Source organism: Heloderma suspectum, chromosome 1 (assembly GCF_057233095.1).
Source record: "Heloderma suspectum isolate Gila_16-S chromosome 1, 16-S_ref, whole genome shotgun sequence".
NCBI classification, from domain to species: domain Eukaryota; kingdom Metazoa; phylum Chordata; class Lepidosauria; order Squamata; family Helodermatidae; genus Heloderma; species Heloderma suspectum.
This window is the reverse complement of record NC_139458.1, coordinates 47,298,434-47,318,016: the sequence shown is the minus strand read 5'-3', so window position 1 is coordinate 47,318,016 and position 19,583 is coordinate 47,298,434. Positions and strand designations below refer to the sequence as shown.

Below are 19,583 nucleotides of genomic sequence, written 5' to 3'. Positions count from 1 at the left end.
CTTTGTTCCAGTTCCTCAGACAGGGACGCATATCTTAAGGATTTACATCAGACATTCCCCAGACTGAAATACCTGAAGTGTAAAAACACACTGACAAAGCCAGACTGGTACCTAGGATTAATCTACTACAGGACAAGCCCCCCCAAAAGTGACAAAATACACACCTGATGTCACAGTTCCCTGCTAATGTATCATCAGTGATCTACGACACACCCTGGAGAATAATACTTCTCATATCCACTTGGACAACACTATTACAGGACCTAACAACATCAGTCAAACTATCAGAGGCTCCTTTTCTGGATCATCCCCCAACACGATATATGCTATCATCTGACAGCATTGTCCACATACCACAAACAAGTCAGTCTTTGTCAGGAGAGGGGAACTGAAACTGGGTGGGAGGCCATCCAATGGGGATTTGTCTCCCCACTAGCCCTTAAGGGGTGGTGCCTCAGCTGAGGCCTTGTGGGCTAGATGGGCGAGCCTGGGAGGCCAAATTGACCTGTGAGACAGAAGTTCCCCAGAGTCTATGCAAAAAAAGCAAGTTGATAGAAATACAACTAAAAAAATGGCAATATCAGAAACAAGTGAGAGAACATTTCAACATCCCAGGACACTCCACTGCTACCAACAAAGGAAATGAAGATGCCAGTGAGAAATTGCTGAACTAGACTTTATCAGTACGTTTGCTTCTATTAATTTAGGACTGAATCAAGACACTGGTTTCTTCTCCCATTATAGGTATTAAAATAATATAGCAGAGCTAAGACTAAGCACTGAGCAGGGGGTTGGACTCGATGGCTTTGTAAGCCCCTTCCAACCCTACTATTCTATGATTCTGTGATTCTATAAGACAATTGTTCTTTCACCAATTGCTGCTGTTGTGAGTAGTCACTATGCTCAACTTCTGTGTACTGAGTTTTGCAGAGAATCATCACAGACTTTGCATGTTGCATTTCATAGCCATTTTGCCCCACTGTTCACAATTTTTCCCCTCCATACCCCTGTAAGGATGGGTATATATATACACACCGATTGAGGATAACACTTCATGCATCTGATCAAGTACAGGAAAACATATACCACAATGTATCTAGTCTGTTTAGATGCCAGACGTCTCACCTGTAGTTATTTTTCCAAAAATTTAGTGGCCATCAAAAATTCAATGGTATACGTAAAGGAAGCTTACAACTTAATTTAGCAAATAGACAAGAAACAGGAAGAACTGAGGATGTGCTGTGCCAGCTAACTTAATCCTCAACATGTTTATCAAGAAAGTCCCATTGAGTTCAGTGGCATATTGCCTAGTAAGTGTCCTGAGGATTACTGGTCCATTTTGTGCAGATATTTTCAGTGGACTTACAAACCATACAAGTGTTAACAAAATTAACATCAAATAGAGCATCAGAGATGTTTCACTAATTTTTCCCCCTGCTGCTACACTTTAGCAACTCTTAATCAAAATGATTGCACAGTATGCATCAAGGACAACTAGAAGCCACCATGCTGACCTTAGGGTACATCAGATCCATTTGTAATGGTGTGCTCTAATGCGGACTGTTTTCACTCATATATACATACCACTTAACCAAGCTCCTGATCGATTTGATCAATACGGCATATGTAAAAACACATCACTCCAAATGGCACCAGAGACAGCGCTAATGTCCTGCGTCCACTGCCAAAACAAGGAAAGGAAAGGTTCCTCTTGTGCAAGCACCGAGGCATTACTGACCCCTAGAGGGACGCCGTTTTTCCTCGGCGTTTTCCTGGCAGACTGTATAGCGGGGTGGTTTGCCCTTGCCTTCCCCAGTCCTAACTACCTTTCCCCCAGCAAGCTGGGTACTCAGTTTACCGACCTCGGAAGGATGGAGGGCTGAGTCAAGCTCAGCCGGCTACCTGAAAACCAGCTTCCGCTGGGATCGAACCCCGGGCGTCGGGAGAGTTTCAGTTGCATTACTGCCGCCTACCACTCTGCGCCGCACGAGGCTCTTGCCAAAACAAATCTGCAAGCAAGTCTGCATCGGAGCTATTTCTTATATTTGGCCCATTCAGTTTCCTCCCAGCACTGCCTTGGAGAATCAACATTCTCAGCTGTAACGAAGCTTTAGCGACATGCGATTACATTTACCCGGGCTCCTTCCTCCTTTCCGTTGTTCCTCTTTCCCTCTGTTTGCCCCATTGTCTGTCTTGGACAGTACTCTCCTTGGAGGGGAGCAGAGAAGGCCTGTCCATTTTATCCACATCAGTCAGTAAAGCGCCATATAACACTGGTGGCATCGCATAAACGACCACCGCCAGCAGTGCAACTATACAGCATAACCGAAATTGAGATTTTGATAAATCCCCAAAGCCAGAAGAGTGGGAGGCAGCTCCAGTACGTACACTTGGCTCCAGTACGTACACTTGGCTCCACACCCAAGCCGGGTAAGATCTGTGACTGTATCCCCAGTCAACGAACTCATGAGTAAGTGCTGGTGACCTCAGCCATCCCGCCCCCTCCTCCCGCCAGGGAAGAAACATACCCTTGCAAGAGCAGGACCGCCAGAACTGGGGAGTTACCAACCGGCCGGGTTATCCAGTCATGCAGGCACCCAGTCCATACCCTCTACACTGGAGTGGCCCTTCTCCAGGAAGAGCGGCGCGGCTCGATCGCCTTCCTTCTCAAACTTCCACCATAGCCAGCGAGGGAGAAGCAGTTGCCTTCGAAAAGCATCACGGGAAGGGTAGTTTCCAAGCTGCTTCCCTGATATTGATATAAGAAGGCGTACTGGCGCCCAAGAAACTACAAATCCCGGCACGACCACAAATAGTTTTAGTTCCTAGGACAGAATGCTTTCTATTGGAAGAAACTCGAACTACAACTCCCAGAAGGCTCCTCAGGGACCAAAGCTCTCCCCTCCCCCGGCTTATTTCGTTTCTGTATTTACGGGCCATCAAGAGAGCCAAAATTCTTCACTTGCGCGGCGTTAGTTTGAACGGCTATGGTGTATGTTGTGTACAATGTAGTTAAAAGCGCAATGCTATGCAGGTTTAGACAGAAAAAAGGGCTACAACTCTCAGCATGCCCCAGCCAGCATGAGGCATGCTGGGAATTGTAGAACTTTTGCTGGCTGAGGCATGCTGAGAGTTTAGTCCTTTTTTTTTTTTGTCTAAACGAGTGTAGCATTGAACCAAAAGTAACCGGGACCGCAGAGATACAAAAAGTCTATTAGGGCGCAATCCTAAACCCGTTTAGACAGAGAAAAGGCCTACAGTCATGGCTGGCTGGGGAATGCTGGGAGTTGTAGGCCTTTTCTCTAAATAGGCATAGGATTGCTCCCTTAAGCTATTATTATTGCGCAAAGCTATGCGCGTTTAGACAGAGAAAAGTCCTACAACTCCCAGAATTCCAGGCTGGGTAATGCTGAGGATCGTAGGACTTTTTTTTTCTGCCCAAGCATGCATAGGATTGAACCCTAAGTCTATGCATACAGCTTGAACTTCTGGAAAAGGCGCCTTCATTTCAAGCTTATGTATTTTATTATTTATAAGCCGTCTTTCAGGGTTACCCCTTCCAAGACTTTGGCCGTAATGCTCTACGTCTGCGGCCGCAGTGTGGTGTCATTCCAACCCTTAGAAAACCCTTAGAATTCTTTGAGCTGGACATTAAAGTGGAAAACTAGGTCAGATTTAGTCCACAGAGGCCAACAGCAACTACGATGGTGTGTCTGTAGCTCTTTTCCAGGAAAGCTGGAATTTAATTTTAATTTTTGTGAACCGCCCAGAGAGCTTCGGCTATTGGGCGGAATAGAAATGAAATAAATAAATAAAGCTTTACGTGAGGATGGGCTAGATTGTGGCGTCCATAGATATTTTTTTAAATGTCACATGCATTTTATTGGCACTTCCGCTGTACTGGGGGCTTTAACTTTCAATCCAAGATAGCGGGGTTTCCACCATAGAAAAGACAAAGCCTGCTAGAGTGACGTCACTCTGCGACAGAGATAAACTTTAGAGTACGTGCTTTTTTTTTGGAGGGGGAATTCCGGGTTCACATTGAAGGCCATTCGTATTTCCTTCGGTTGGAAATCAGTTTACCTAAATAGCCCCGTCCCAGGCCAAGTTCAGAGGTCTTCTGCATCGAAGCCTTGTCCTATGTGCATACAGACACATTGTAATTTTAAGTCTTTACTGACCAATCAATAAATCACATTTTCCACACAAAATTATAAAGACTACGAAGTCCTTTACTCACTGCTTCCTTTTGTTTCTGGATGGACATACACATGCTGTTGCCCAGTCACAGCTACCCGAAAATATTGGATTCCTCCGTTATTTTCTACGGAAAAAAGATGTGGTCTCACGGACTCGAAAGTCGGGCGGTCATGTGAGTCTACAAATTAAGTCTATGCACTCCAGCCCATACCAATCACGGTGCTTCCATTTTGTGGGACGTTAATCCGCAGTCCAGGCTGCGCCCCACATCTCTTCCCTCCCGCGCATCGCCGGCTCTATCTCTATGGTATTTCCGGAGGGAGGGAGAAAGGAGCGGAAGGAACCTTTGCCGGTGACGGAAGCCGGGAGGCGGCGCGGCTGCCGGCGCTTCTAGTAGCTTCTAGGCGCGCGGAGACGGCCGCTGGGCATCGACGGAGGCAGGCGCGGCTGCGGCGGGTGTTTCGGAGGCGCCGATGGCCAAGTGGGGAGAAGGAGACCCGCGCTGGATCGTGGAGCAGCGCGCGGACGCCACCAACGTCAACAACTGGCACTGGTGGGCGAGGGAAGGGGCGGGCAGCGCGCGGCAGGCGGGCGGGCGGGGGGAGCGGGCGCCCCCCAGGGAGAGAGCGAGCCCCGCGCTCGCACCGAGCGGGCTCCCCGCAGGGCGGGCAGGTGGGTTGGGAGGGGGCGCCCCGCCTCGAGCCGGCGAGCCTGGGCCCGCCTCCTCTCTCCCGCTGCCTCTTCCCGCGTCTTGACACCGGCGCACGCAATGCCCGGCGCCCTGGCTTGCCTTTGCCTGCCCGCCGCTTGGCCCGGGCATTCCCACCGCCGCCTGCGATTTGCCTTTCCTCCAGAGGAAGCCCCGTTGGGGTTCACGGTGGCGTGTGCCCTCAAGTAAGCGTGCAGTGCGCGAGAGTTGACGAATGGCGGTGGAAGTCGGTGGGCGGAGAGACACCTTCCTAGCCTATCCTTCTATTTCTATAAGGGGGTAAGGGTGGCTTTAAGGGGCAAAGCAAAGCAACCAACACCCCGCTTGACAGCTGCTTGCTTTCGCTAAGCCCGCTAGTGAGGGCTTTTCATGGCTGCCTGGTGAGGGCATTGTTTATCTCGCGGCGTGGAAATCAGCATGGTCTTCAGCCAGATAAGGCTGCTTTTAAATGCGTGGGGACAAGGGCTGTAAGGTAAAGAAAGCTGGCAGCCCCAATGTGCATACGATTGTAGCTGTGTGCTTGCTGCACTGTTTGCCTTCTCTGGGACCCAAATGCAGCATCCGAGGCTCTGTGCCTGCCGGACAAAGGCAGGTTGTGACTGGGAGACAGCACTCTCTTTGAATCATATTCTGGTGCCGTACAAGCCCTCTTCAGGGCACACAGTGCCTTGCCACTTTTTGTCTTGGGGTGGGGTGGGGTGGGGTGGGGGTATCTTGTTGCATTTCTGACACTTGAAGCTGATTTGCACACCCATTAGCATGTGGTAATTGGGTAAATATCAAATTGTGGACACTGTGGAGAGAGTGGGTAGAAAGTATCTACACTCTCTGGTACTTTTGGAACTTTGAGTCATCTAAAGAAATGGATTGGCAGAAGTTTGAGGATAGGCAAAGGGAAGTATTTCGCATACTGTATCAGTAATATGGAATTAATCACAGTAAGATGTTCATCAGTGTTTAACTGGAAAAATGGTGATGCAGGTTGTGTTCAACAGGCCAGCAATTTTGCTGCAGACAAATTCACAGATCTTGACGATATTTATAACTAAGTGGAACATCCCTATAGAGAAGCAGCATATTCCTGGGTACCAGAGGCTGAGTGCAAAGAGGATGGCTGTGGCCATCACACCCCACTTGTAAACTTTGGGAGTTACTTTTAGAGATAGAATGATGAACTAAATGAATCTTGGTCTGAGCTAGGAAGGAAATTGTTTTGTTAGAATAGAAAAGCACTTCAAAGTCGTACAGGTGCAAAGCCAGCTGGCATTGTGCATCCACTGCCACATAAAGCGATCAGGCTTTGGCATATCACAAACCTTTTCCAGCAATTGCCAGTGTGCTGAAAGCTGAATCCTGCACATGGCATATACATGAAGTATACATAGGTTAAAGTATGCACAAGGTTTTCAAGCAGCTGCTGTGCACTGGATGGTTTGTGTAAATATGATGATGATGATGATTGATTACATTTCTATACCGCCCAATAGCCAGAGCTCTCTGGGCGGTTTACAAATATTAAAAACATTAAAAATACAACATACAGAGATTAAAGACCATTTACATAAAAACACATGAACAGACAATATACCCAAAAGAAACATATATCTAAAACAACTTCAAACCAACCATAACCATGAGACATTCCAGGATCGGTTAAACACTTATTATATGCTGCCAAATGCCTGGGAGAAGAGAAAGGTCTTAACTTGGCACCGAAAAGATAACAGTGTTGGTGTCAGGCGGGCCTCGCCAGAGAGATCATTCCACAATTTGGGGGCCACCACCAAAAGGGCCCTCTCCCTTGTTGCCGTTTTCCGAGCTTCCCTCGGTGCAGGCAGCTGGAGGAGGGCCTTAGATGTTGAGCATAGTATATGGGTAGGTTTGTGTCAGGAGAGGCGCTCAATCAGTTATTATGGTCCCAAGCCGTGTAAGGCTTTATAGGTTAAAACCAGCACCTTGAATCGGGCTCAGAAACATACCGGCAGCCAGTGCAAGCAGGCCAGAGTTGGTCTTACATGTTCGGCCCTTCTGGTCCCCGTTATCAATTTGGCCGCTGCATTTTGCATGAGCTGCAGTTTCTGAACCATCTTCAAAGGCAGCCCCACAAAGAGTGGTAATCTAACTGGAGATTACCAGAGCTTAGACAACTGAAGCCAGGTTATCCCTGTCCAGATAGGGGCATAGCTGGGCCATCAGCCGAAGTTGGTCAAAGGCACTCAGTGCCACTGAGGTCAGCTGAGCCTCAAGCGACAAAGATGGCTCAAGGAGAACCCCTAAGCTACAAACCTGCTCCTTTGGGGGGAGTGCAACCCCATCCAGAATAGGTTGAGCACTCCTGTGCACTGTAAAAAGACCAGCTTGATTTATTTTGGTATGAACATTTGTGGGCAGCAGCCAACTCCTTTCAGAATTGGCACAAAGAAGATGGGTGCCACACCGTTGTAGCTATACCTACCAGTTCCATCCCGCCCCATTCAGCTTTGCTCCTCATGAAGTTTAGGCTGTTCTGCACCATTGGACAAGTAGAAACATGATCACCACACTCCTGACTTTCGATGCGGGAGCGGCTGCTATTTTTTGAGCTACAGGACACTTTAAAGGAGAAAGAGGTGGGATGAGTACGGTCCTTGCTTTGGGAAACTGCCAGTTATATTGTACCGCAAGGCATAACCATAACTAAAGATACAGAGTCTTGCCCTGTATCTTTGAGTATCATAGTTAATTCAGTCCTAGGGAAGGGAATGTGTGTTTCCCTTGGAACCCTTGATTTGACAGCTGTTCTTTCCCTCCCTGCCCCAACCATAAAGGGGGGAAAAGCCAAAAAGAAATAGGGTGAGACAGGCAGTGTTAAGTGAGCCAGCAGCTCCTTCTGCAGCAGTGAGCAAGCTGTTTCCAAGGGTATGCAAATCTTCCAAGGGTATGCAGCAGCACTTGAGCAACTGTGAAAGATGCAGCCATCTCCAATTTAGAAAGCGCACTTCGTTTTTATATTCAGATTCTGCAAAATATCCGGCTGGCTGAATTTTCAAAACAGAATCCTGGGGAATTGTGAAACCCTATTCTAAAGGCACCAGTCATTTCCTGGAACGCTCTCAAGAAAGAATTATGCCTCCCCCGCCCCACATTGTGTGGTAATTTAAGCTATGTAGATTTTGTGGTTGTGAGTACTGGGTATAAATTCAATCAACACACATGCACACTACACACAGTATGCAGAAAGGCCTGGTATCTTTTAAAGGGGGAAAGTGTTGATGAATAATGCTAGGCAGTAGCAAGAAAGCCAAATGATCTGATTGGTGTCATGGTGGATTGGGACCTTGGAGGTTGGATTCACTTCCCATCTCAGCAAGAAATATTTTAGAGCCTTTAGAATAGGGAAATATTTTATTTCCCTATTCAGGAAATGGGGATAATTTATTTTGTGGGGAAATAGGGACTGTAAGTAGTGAAACATGGGTGCCCCTAGGGTGGGAGTTTGTGGTACGCCTCGATAGGAGCAGGAGTGGTCACTGGTGCCCTAAAGCAATGATGAACATCGGAAGCTGCCTTATACTGAGTCAGACCATTGGTCCATCTAGTCCGGTATTGTCGACACTGACTGGCAGCAGCTCTCTGGGGTTTCAGGCAAGATTCTTTCCCAGCCCTCCCTGGTGATGCTGGGGGTTGAACCTGGGACCTCCTGCTTGCAAAGCATCTGCTCTGCCATGGAGCTTTGGGCCCTTCTGACAAATTTTCAGTGTGACAGATATGTTCTTGCCATGTGACTTTTTTGAAATGTGCCATATTAGAATCCTGTTTTTGTGTTTTGATCAGGAAAAAGGGACAATCCTATCTGTATCTAATACTGTCTTAGGCTGTAGTCCTATACACGCTTCATGGGAGTAAGACCCGTTGGACATAGCTGGACTTACTTCTGAATGAACGTGTATATGATTGCACTATAAACCTTCCTCTGTTGCATTAGAAGTACCCAATCTCTCTTGGGTAGATTAAGATCTGGGATGTTGGTTCTTGTGAGTTCACCCTGCCTATTGATCTCTCAGTGCAAGAGAATCCAGTGGGTTGGCTAGAACTACACACATCCTATGTGTAGGGAGTCAGCATGGCTTTCTCAAGATTTTGGACTTTATGACCTGCAGAAATAGTAACTCTTGTTTGAGGGTAACTCCTACGTAACTCATGCTTCAGCTATTATGTAGCAATGTAAAAGAATCATGGGGTCTCTTATGGGCCATCTAGTCCAACCCCGAATTTGATGCAGGAGAGCTGGAGCACCCCCAACAGAAGGCTGTCCAGCCTGTGCTTGAAGACCTCCAGCAAGGGAGAGCTCATCATCCCCCTAAGTAACAGGTAACATTTGTCAAACTTCTCTTACCATTACGAAGCTTCTCCTAATGTTCAACTAAAACATACTCTCCTGGTACTTAAGCCCACTGGATCTAGTCCTTCCCTCCAGGGCAGCAGAGAACAAGTCTTTGCACTCTTCTGTGTGACAGCACTCTTCAAATACCGGAAAGGTTATCATGCCCCCCCCCCCAGTTTTTTGTCCCCAAGCTAAACGTACCCAGTTCCTTCAACTTTTCCTCGTACTTGCTTTCCATACTGTTGACCACCTTCATTGCCTTGCTCTGGACCCATTCCAATTTGTGTCTGTCCTCCTTAAAGTGCAGGGCTTAGATTTAGCACAGTACTCCAGATGTGTTTGGGCTAGTGCAGAAATGGGAGGAATAAAATCATATATGTAATGCAAAGGTTATGAAGCAAAGGTGCTAATATGCAATATCCTTTTTTAAAGCCAGTCTTATATTCCCTTCTGGATTACATACATAATCGAATTTGTTTCAGACTGTAATTTGTCTCGGTCTACTGCTGGTTGCCTAGCTGTTCTAGGTCTATAATGCTGCTGAAGTAAAGACACAGACCCAGGATTGAATTGAGGGAATTCGTCCACCAAAGTCCCATTTGCATATAACGACAACTCATGGGTTGTTGGGGCTGAGTATGAGTGAGTGTGCTGGCTCCTGTGCACTTGCTGCTTCTGCCTTGTTAAAAAATGCAGGAACCCCTTGTTCCTGGGTTGTTAGTCATGACGTCCAAACCCAGCACTCTGGGTTGTTGAGGGTTGTCAAACAACCCACAGTTTGAACCCATAGTTGCCTTGTTGGGTTAAAACTGGGTGTTTTTTTTTTAAACTCTCAACAACCCAGAGTGCTGTGTTGGGATGTCTAAATGCAGGCAAATCTGACTTGACTTGTAGATATAGTATGGGTTTGCTGTGTAAAGTATGGTCCATTAAAATCCTTGCCTACTCTTTTTCTGATCTGTGCCTCCCAAGTAAAAATGTAAAATTTCCAAAAATGCGTGATTTATCTTAGCTAGCATATATTGTGCTATTTGGCATACTTACGAAACTTTCGGAGCAATCCTGTGCATGTTTGCTCAGAATTCTGTTTAGTTGAGCTTATTCCCAGGTAAGCATGCATGTGACTGCAGCCTTTAAAGTATAAATACACTAATTGTGTTCAAGTAAAACTGCAAATAAACCCAATACTAGAAAGAGAGATGCAAACTGCTGCACCCTATTCTACATAAGCACGTGTATATAGTTTTTGCTCTGTAAGTAGGAAAATGTTGTTAAAAAAAGAAACCATATGTTTTGTTGTAAACAAAAGCAAATGTATTATTTGGATAGAAACCATCTCATACAGACCCTGTATCCTCCTTTAATGAAGATGGCAGTACTTTAGGTGCAGAAATGCATCTTCTACTTGAGTGTTGTATTTGTCTACAGTATACACAGGAATTATGATCTACTGTTGTCTCACACAAAAATCTTTTTACTACACCTTTTGAATGAGTAAAACCTTGTCTTCAAAAGCATCTCATTCATTTCAAAAGAGATCATATTTCACAGCAGTTTTTCAGTATTCCCCCAAATCTACACATTTTTCCATTGAAAAAACTGAAACAAGGTCCTGGGGTGGGGAATGTGTTTTCCTGAATTTTTCCATTTTGGGCTAGGGGGGAGGGGTCCTTCACATTTTTAGGATGTTGCTTCCAAAAAAGCAACATCAGGTTTGAAAGTGTGACTTCTCAAGCCATGTTTAGGCAAACACCACCTCAGGAAGGGTGGAACAAAGTTGGGGGAAGGGGGTATGCAAAGCACTGGGAATTAGCTTTTTACAATATGGAAGCATGGAGAGCCATCAGCTGTTACTGCATTTTTAACTTTGGTAATGTGTTTTTTTCTCTCTTAGGACTGAAAGAGATGCATCTAACTGGTCAACAGAGAAGCTGAAAACTCTGCTTCTGGCTATTAGAGCAGAGAATGCAGAGGGGATTTGTGAAGTGACAGAAGTGAGCAAATTGGATGGAGAAGCCTCCATCAACAACCGCAAAGGAAAGCTAATTTTCTTCTATGAGTGGAACATCAAGTTGGCTTGGATAGGTGAGTTGGCTGCTTTGTTTTCATCCTTTCGAAGATCCTCTTGGAGGGTTCCAGATGCTGAATTGTCACAAAGTAGAACTTCTAAAGTCTTCTCAAAGAACTGAGAAGGGGATTGAGAGAATAACCACTCCTTGATTTTCCAGGGTGCCAAAACCTGTCAGAACTTGCTGTTAGGAAAATGAAATTGAACAGGTATTTAATTTAATATATTGCTATTTACAGGCACCTCAAATACAGGTGTGAAATATAAAGGACATGTGGAGATTCCCAATCTGTCAGATGAAAACAATGTTGATGAAATTGAGGTAAGCACGGTTACAGGTAAAATTCTTGACTGCTACTTGACTGGAAACCGGAAAGGGATCACAAATCTGAATAGTTCCATGTTTTACAGTAAGATTCTGGCTCCTCCACTCCTTTTGAAGTGGGAATATAATTCTCCCCCCCCCTTCACTTCAGGGCTTCTGAAAAGCCTTCTTCAGCTTTTCATAATTTTTAAGCCCCATAAGTTCACTTCCACTTTCTGACATTCAAAGCTAGAAACAGCTTCCAGTTTTTTTCTAGAAATGCTAGGTAAGGTATGTGCAAGTGAAAACATGTTCTGTTGGGACCATACTCATTTCCCCCTTTTATTCTTAGATCAACGTTAGTCTTGCCAAAGATGAGCCAGACACCAACCTACTAGTGTTGATGAAGCAAGAAGGCGTAGAACAGATCAGCAAAGCTTTGGGAACTTACATCAGCACTCTCAAAACAGGTATATACAGAGGATAAAAGAAATGGTAGAGGCCTCCTGCTAAAGCTCTCTTCACTAGCTCTTTCACTGAAGGGTAGAGGACACTTGCAGTATCTACCTCTGTCTCAAAATATGTTTGCTCCTGTTGAACAAAATACTTTTGAAAAACCCCAGTATTTGCGCAAACTGAGAAAAATGGGAAATACTCAGTAGTGCTTGAGATTAAAGAGAGCGGTCTTGGTGTTCTGCTGGCTACAGTTCTGAACAGACTAGGCCAGGGCTGGGCAACTTCCTTTGGGTTGAGGACCTTATGTGTTGGGTGGGTGGCTGGGGCCCTCACACCCACACATGTGCATAAGCACACAGCACACACATCCAGATCACTGGAGTGTGGGTGGGAAGGCTTTCACCTTGCCCCCATCCCAGCAATGCTGCTCATGATGGCTGTGAGGAGGGAGAGGCCCTTCCCCTCTTACCAGTGATCATGCTGGGCATGAAGTTACATGGGGATGATTCTCCTCTTGCTCCCTCTTTCCCAGCATTTTTAGTACTGTTAGGAAATGGGCATGTGAGGAGAGTCATCCCCACATATGTTTTTCAGCAGAATCAGCCAATTCTCATCATAAACAGGGTGCAAGGGGATGACTTTCCTTGCACACCTGTTGCCCAGCAGAATCTCCTCCTGCCAGCCCACCAAATAGCTGTTTGGTGGGCTGGTGGGGGCCTGTTTCCCAGCAAAATCTGGTGCTGCTAGTAGTAGCAGCTTACAAAGTGTGGCAAAAGCCACTCTGTCTGGGTGTTTGGCAGCAGAGTCGGGTAACCCTTGGGGGGAAACGTGTTGCCTAGCCCTGGACTAGGTAGAAGGACTGAATATCACCAAACAGCTTCATCTTTCTTGGCTTTGAACATCTCTTGGTTGTTAGGAGATCTTAAACATTAAGAAATGAATGATGGGTGTAGGGACTGAGTGGTTGCATATGCTAGCAGTAGCCGTAGAGAGGCATTGGAGAATCTGAGATGGTGGTGATGATAGTTTGATATTTACATACTGACTTAAAATTACCTGCCAGACTTCAGGCTGTACATCTTTAATAATTTAATAATAACGTGTACCTTGTAAATTAGTGTTAGGTCATATTTCTTGCTCTCACTAAAGCTATTTTTTATAGCTTTTACTACCTCCTCCTAGACAGTCTGAAGACATATTATAGTTCTGCAATTATTTTAAACTAGCTTTTTGGACTACAGACCTAAAAAGGATGAATATGCAATCTAGTTCTCACATCTTTTCAAAGTGTGTAATAGCTTTCCAAATTCCATTTTTCTTGTGATCCTGTCATACCTTAGTGATGCTCCCTTACAGCTATGTTTTTTTTTACGAAATATAGACTGAGTTTCTAGACGCTTTGCATGGAATAATGAGATCTTAACATCTTCCAGAGTTTACCCAGGGCATGATCTTGCCCACAGTGAATGGTGAACAGTCAGAGGCACCACCTCATCCTGTGCGTAAAGCAGAGGAGCACAAGGTAAGTGAACACATTGCTGGTGTATCTTACTTTGAAATAAACTGAGTTGGAAAGCCTGGGCAAATGTATTTTACAGGGCAACATTTCCTTACTCTGGTATAATAAGTTACAATGCAGAAAGCTACTTTACACACTTAGTGACAGCAGGTTTTACAGTGTAGCATTGAGGTGGCCCTGAGCAGTAAGCACTGTTTGCAGGAGTATGTCTGTTCTGTGACATATGATTGGACCTAAATCCTCCAGGACTATAAGTAATGCAGAAGGTAGTCTGCTTGGTTTGCTTGCATAAAAGTCTTGAAGATCCAGGACTGGTGGGGCTCAGTGAGGAAGAAGGGTGGCTGCAGGTTGGTGCCTTGCTCTGACAGCAGCTGCAGGGAATGCATTGACTTATCTGGGAGAGGTTTAGATCATTGCTGTGCTCAAGCACTTAAGATACATTTTAGTCTTGAAACGTGTGATATTTCTTTAGGCCACCGAACATGTTGCTGACAACGCAGTTAAATCCAAATCGGTAGGGGTCAAGATTCCTACCTGTAAGATAAATTTGAAGGACACCTTCTTAACATCTCCGGATGAGCTGTATAGAGTGTTCATTACACAAGAGGTAAGTTAGCACAAGTCTTTCTAGAGGTGTGTCTATGCTTTTACCTTTCCACCACCTTTATGTAAAGTTTTGAGAACATATTTGACAAGAATGGGTCTGCTGGTTCTAGGGCAAACATCTTCAACATGTTTCTCTGCAGAAACCCTTTAACAGGCTCTTGAATAGAAGGAGTGGTGGTCAGCTGTCTACTGCAGAAGTGGCTCAGGCCTCCAGAAAATATTTCAAGGAATGTGGGCCACCTTTCCTCTTCTCATTATGGAAGGGTTGTATCTTCCTACAGCTCTAAGTGATCCTAAGGCATTTAAACTGGTCATAAGTCACTTAGGGAGCAATCCTGTGGCGCCTAGACAGCGGCTAGACAGCCATAGGATATACTGTTATCTGGGAACTGACCTCGGAGCCCGTGCTCCGATGTTGGTTCCCGGAGAACCAACCTCCCCCCACTTCTGCGCTGCCTCGGAGGCAGTGCAGAACAACCCTGTCCTCCACGCTTGCAAGAGGAGCGGCCGGAAATGGGCGTAGCTGGGGGCGTTCCAGGGTGGGGAGAGCATAGCTGCCTGTATGATACATCCCACACATCCTATGTGTTGTACAGCACCTCCTTCCCCGCTCCGTGCTCCTGTGGCCAGTCTCCTGTGGCCTTTTTCTGCCAGATCTAGCAGAAAAAGCAGGGCAGGAGGAGCGCAGAGGGAACGATCCTTGCTTTGGATCTCTGAGTTCGGAGGTGGCCACCTATCTAGGTAGGATTGCGCCCTTAAAGCCCTAAATTGTTTGGGATCAGTCTGCCTGAAGGAGCACCTTTTCCCATATGTTCCTACCCGAGAATGTCTTCGGAGGCTCTTCTCTGTGTGCTGCCACCCACAGTGGTGTGACAGGTAGCTACTAGGGAAAGAGCCTTCTCTATAGTGGCCCCATCTGTAGAAAACCTTTCCCAGGGAGATCCATGTGCTGTCTTCACTGTATACATTTAGATGCTATGTTAAGACCTTCCTTTTCCAGTAGGCATTTAATCTTTAACCTGTTGTTCTGATTATTAATTTTATTGCTGGCTGATAAGAACACAAGAAGAGCCATGCTGGATCCGACCAAGGGTCCATCTAGTCCAGCACTCTGTTCATACAGTGGCCAACCAGCTGTCGACCAGAAACCCACAAGCAGGGCATGAGCACAACAGCACTCTCCCACCCATGTTCCCCAGCAACTGATGTACATAGGCTCACTGCCTCTGTTACTGGAGGTAGCACATAGCCATCAGGACTAGTAGCCATTGATAGCCTTTTCTTCCAGGAATTTGTCCAACCTCCTTTTAAAGCCATCCAAACTGTTGGCCATCACTACAGTCTGTGGTAGCGAATTCCATAGTTGAACTATGCTCTGTGTGAAGGAGTACTGCCTTTTATCTGTCCTGAATCTCCCACCAATCAGCTTCATGGGATGACCCGGGTTCTAGTATTTTGAGAGAGTGAAAGAAATGTCTCCCTATCCACATTCTCCATACCATGCATCATTTTGTACACTTCTATCATGTCTCCCCTTATCCTCCTTGTTTCCAAGCTAAACAATCCCAGCTGTTGTAACGTTCTCTCATAGGGGAGATGCTCCAGCCCCTTGATCATTTTAGATGTCCTTTTCTGCACTTTTTCCAGCTCGACAATATCTTTTTTTAGGTGTGGTGACCAGAACTGGACACAGTATTCCATGTGTGGCTGCACCATTGATTTGTATAGGAGCAGTATGATATTGGCAGTGTTATTCTCAATCCCTTTTCTGATTATGCCTACCATGGAGTTTGCCTTTTTTACAGCGGCGTCATACTGGGTTGACATCTTCATTGAGCTGTCCACCACATTTTTTTGTGTTTTTAATGTTTAACATTGTATTGGTCTTATACTTTTATTGTTGTATTTTTTGTTTGGTTATTTTGTTTTTTGGTTTTCCATGAGTTCAAACCACCAAGGGTTTTTGCCAGTTGGGCGGTGTACAAATCTGAGAAATTAAAAAATACAGCAGGGTCGTGTTTCTAAACGCGTTTCCCTGAGAGATGAGCAGTCCCTTTTGCTGATTTCAAAATATAGTGGCAGGTAAAAGGTACTGTTTCCGCCCTCATCCTTAAAATTGCCTGTCTTCTCCAAAGTTCCCTGTGGGAGACAGTAGAGGAATGAAGTCTCACATTCTAGAATGCTGGAATCGAGCAGCTATCCCTGTTACCTTGGTGAATCAGGTGGAAGTCATGGTTAACTTAGCTCAAGGAATCATCTTGTTACTAGTCTTGTTATCATTTTTTTTTCTGCAGATGATCCAGGCTTTTACCCACTCACCTGCTGTTGTGGAGGCTGACAAAGGAGGAAAATTCCAGCTGCTAGATGGCAGCGTCACTGGAGAGTTCACTGAACTAGTGAGTGTAAACGATGGTTCATTTGTGTGTTGCAAAGTAGTTGAGAAGTGCCTTCTGTTCAGCTCATGATTGGTTTGCTATATAATGCCTGTGTTATCTCACTGACTCCATAATTTGCATAGTCCCTTTTGTGTGGCTAATGGATTAGCTGGAAATAAAGTAAATCTCTTCTGTAGAAAACACATGGGCAATATTGGCCCAGTTCAGACAGTCTAATTAGACTGAGAATAAGCATTGTACCTACATGCTTCCTCCTTCCCTTCATTTGCATGTTGTCAGAACAAAAAAAATACAAACCAGTTTCCCATTAGCATCCAAACTGGAAAACTGTGGCTTTATTTCTGACTACAAACTGGGACATAAAAGTGGAGTCTGATCCTAATTTCATATCTTGGTTTGTATTTCAAGATAAACCACTGTTTCCTGGTTCAGACATAAAGGGAAACTGCGATTTAAAAAGCCCTGGAAATCATGGGTTGCAGAGCGTGAGGTAGAGAGAATGTACAAGTACAACACTTGTAACCATGGTTTATAAGACTAGGAATGTCTGAACCAGGCCACTGTCTCTGAGCAAATAGATGATTGTAGTTTTATATGGGACAAAATACTTCCAATGTATTTAGGAGCATGAATTAAATTCATGGTCATGGATATGTGTGTGGTTGTTTATCCAGGCCTGGCGTCCAACTTTGTGGGAAAAAATACATTCTTGAGGAAAGTCTGGTGGATTGCACCTAAATCTAGATGAATCTAATTTCATTAAAACCAAAGTGACGATTGTGCATTAATAATGCTTTCCTTAACACTTTCTACATTTGGAGTAGGTAGTTGAGTTACTCTTAAATAATATTGTCATTCCAAGCCTTCTTCAACACAATCTCTTTCCTTCTCTTTAATATTCAAGTGATAATCTAGCTGGTCAGTAAACCTCCCTTTCCTTCCAGGTTTCTGAGAAGCAGATTGCTATGAAGTGGAGATTTAAGTCATGGCCAGAGGGTAAGTAATTCCACTGTATATAACAAAGTAGAATATGCCTTAGGTTTAGCTGCGCTCTGGCTATGTTGCATTAGTAGTGGCACCCACTCCTGAATGTTAAGATGACAGGAAGGGGGAAGGGGGCTTGCTTGCAACCTTGCTGCCTAGGATCATTGCTCTCCTGCTCACCTACTAATTAAACAATTAAAGAAGCAGTTTGGAAGCTTCCCCGTGTGCCAAGCCCAGGTAATGAAATGGGGCTTTGATAGATTAAATAATTTGGACTTTACACTGTAGCTTTTCGCAAGAAAAGCTCTGGACCAGTTGAAGGCCGAAGCTGTCAAAATGGCACTGGGTTCTTCTAAAGCTTTCAAAGGTGCCAAAGCAAAAGATGACAATCAGGCTGATAAAAAACTGAGAGACCTCCTACAACAATTTAGGAGAGAGTTACAAGAAGACTGGGCGGTAGCCTGGCAGCCGATTGATGCAAAATTGACACCTCTCTCTCCCTCTCTCTGACATTGACAAGTTTAGAGAAAACACCAGACGAAGCTATGGATTTAATCCTCAGGATCAAAAAATAAAAGCTCTGGCAGCAGTAGCACAAGACCTGCAAAACAAGGTTGAAGATTGGAAAATAAGATGGTAGAAAGTGCAAGTATCTCTTAGTAGTTTACAAACCTTCATCTTGGAAAGGCTTTGTGTTCCCTTGGCTTGAGGGATGCTGGTATCGCCTATACTTATTACTGGTAATCTTTGACATCATACTGGATATGAAATACTTTAAGGGTTGCGTGTTTCCTAGCTTTCCTGTTGAGTATTTTGAGAAGGAAGAGTAATTTTCTCCAACCACATCAGAAAAGAAGCTGGTGGTTTGATTTGCTGTGTATTCCCAGGTTATGATGTTGGGATTTACTCTGGCTCTTTTTAGGTCACTTTGCAACCATCATTTTGACCTTCATTGACAAAGCTGGTGAAACAGAAGTCCGTCTGGAAGGGAGAGGCATCCCAGCCAATGAAGAAGAGAGAACAAGGGAGGGCTGGCAACGTTACTACTTTGAGGGCATTAAACAGACGTTTGGCTATGGAGCCCGATTATTTTAATGCTGGCTACTGCGGAGAGTCTCTACCCAAGGATTCTGCCGTGTGGACTGATTTGCTTCTTGTCTGTCCCTTTCTTATCCTCCGTTTCACTGTTGTGACAAGCAGGATGGCAGGGTGGTCTTGAAGGCCACTGAGCAGTGCAGATTCCAGCCCGTCACTGCTTGCGCATGTCTCCTGCTGCAGGGGATTCAAAGGTGGATTCTCATAAATGTACATACACTTGTATTGCTAAATAAACATAACTTAAAGAAGATGTACCGGCTCTCTTATCTGAGTGATGAGGAGATCACAGGGCTTTTGGCCACAGACCAAGATAGTCCAGCCTCTTCAGAAAGATAGTGGGGAATTCTCAGCTCAGAAGGTGGAAGTGTCTGTCGTAGATACCTGAAACTTTTGGTGAGGATTTAATTAAGAGGAACAGAAGTATTATCCCCCAGCATGTGGATTTCAGATATATCTTAATTTAAGGCCAACTTTTAATCCTTGCAGCAACTTTACTGGGGAATTTCTGGAGCGCAGCACTTCTTAAGTTAGTGACCAAGGCTTGCTAGCAAAAGAGTAAACGGCGTGGGGAGAGTGTGTCCAAATTGTTATGGGGTTAAAAGGAGAAAAGCTAAAGCCTATCAGCTGATGTGCTCCCACAGCTATATCAACTTTCTACTGGCCTTTCCTCTGAGAACAGGCATCAGTAACAGAAAACTGTACTGCCCAAGAAGGTCAGGATATTGGTTTTCTCTAAACCACACCTTATGAAACCCCTTCAAAAGCAGGTAGAATCAAAGCGATGTGGGATGTGGGCAGCAGCACCTCAGACGTGCCCAGGCCAAGAACAAAAACTGAGTAAATGGAAGGACATTTACATAGGACCTTAGTCTCGCAAGCA

The 19,583-nt window shown here is 45.1% G+C and overlaps 2 protein-coding genes across 23 annotated transcripts in view; one reads left to right on the top strand and one right to left on the bottom strand.

Annotated features, from left to right (window-relative positions):
- The window catches only part of VIPAS39 (VPS33B interacting protein, apical-basolateral polarity regulator, spe-39 homolog), a 43,256-nt gene extending 38,149 nt beyond the window's left edge, over positions 1-5,107 (bottom strand). For 9 of the 21 annotated variants that reach the window (XR_014788798.1, XR_014788802.1, XM_084841537.1 and 6 more), the window contains exons 1-2: positions 4,412-4,484; positions 4,241-4,324 (exon numbers count right to left, since the gene is read on the bottom strand). Coding sequence is in view for 9 of the 21 variants with exons in the window: in XM_084841537.1 (XP_084697663.1) it covers positions 4,241-4,273 (33 nt within the window). In the remaining 12 variants the exon portion in view is untranslated. Of the gene's footprint in view, positions 1-1,584; positions 1,682-2,528; positions 2,690-4,240 lie in introns of those variants that run through there. The other 12 variants (XM_084841579.1, XM_084841571.1, XM_084841603.1 and 9 more) reach the window with 4 other exon arrangements.
- AHSA1 (activator of HSP90 ATPase activity 1) lies at positions 4,555-18,956 on the top strand. Of its 2 annotated transcripts, XR_014788811.1 has the most exons (10): positions 4,555-4,753; positions 11,167-11,357; positions 11,580-11,662; positions 11,997-12,114; positions 13,534-13,622; positions 14,092-14,226; positions 16,520-16,621; positions 17,566-17,617; positions 18,126-18,250; positions 18,528-18,945. XR_014788811.1 is itself a non-coding variant. In XM_084841648.1 (9 exons), exons 1-9 carry the CDS (start codon positions 4,674-4,676, stop codon positions 18,698-18,700), a joined length of 1,023 nt encoding a protein of 340 aa, XP_084697774.1. In that variant the 5' UTR covers positions 4,555-4,673; the 3' UTR covers positions 18,701-18,956. The 2 variants fall into 2 exon arrangements, 1 of the variants encoding a protein (XP_084697774.1); XM_084841648.1 differs by lacking the exon at positions 18,126-18,250 and having other exon boundaries at positions 18,528-18,956.
- The last annotated feature ends 627 nt before the right edge of the window (positions 18,957-19,583 follow it).

Excerpts from the sequence above, each read along its gene's own strand:
- AHSA1 (XM_084841648.1), top strand. The coding sequence starts at position 4,674 with ATGGCCAAGTGGGGAGAAGGAGACCCGCGCTGGATCGTGGAGCAGCGC. Across the intron at positions 13,623-14,091 it reads GTAAAGCAGAGGAGCACAAG|GCCACCGAACATGTTGCTGA; the intron begins GTAAGTGAACAC and ends ATATTTCTTTAG. Across the intron at positions 16,622-17,565 it reads CTGGAGAGTTCACTGAACTA|GTTTCTGAGAAGCAGATTGC; the intron begins GTGAGTGTAAAC and ends CTTTCCTTCCAG.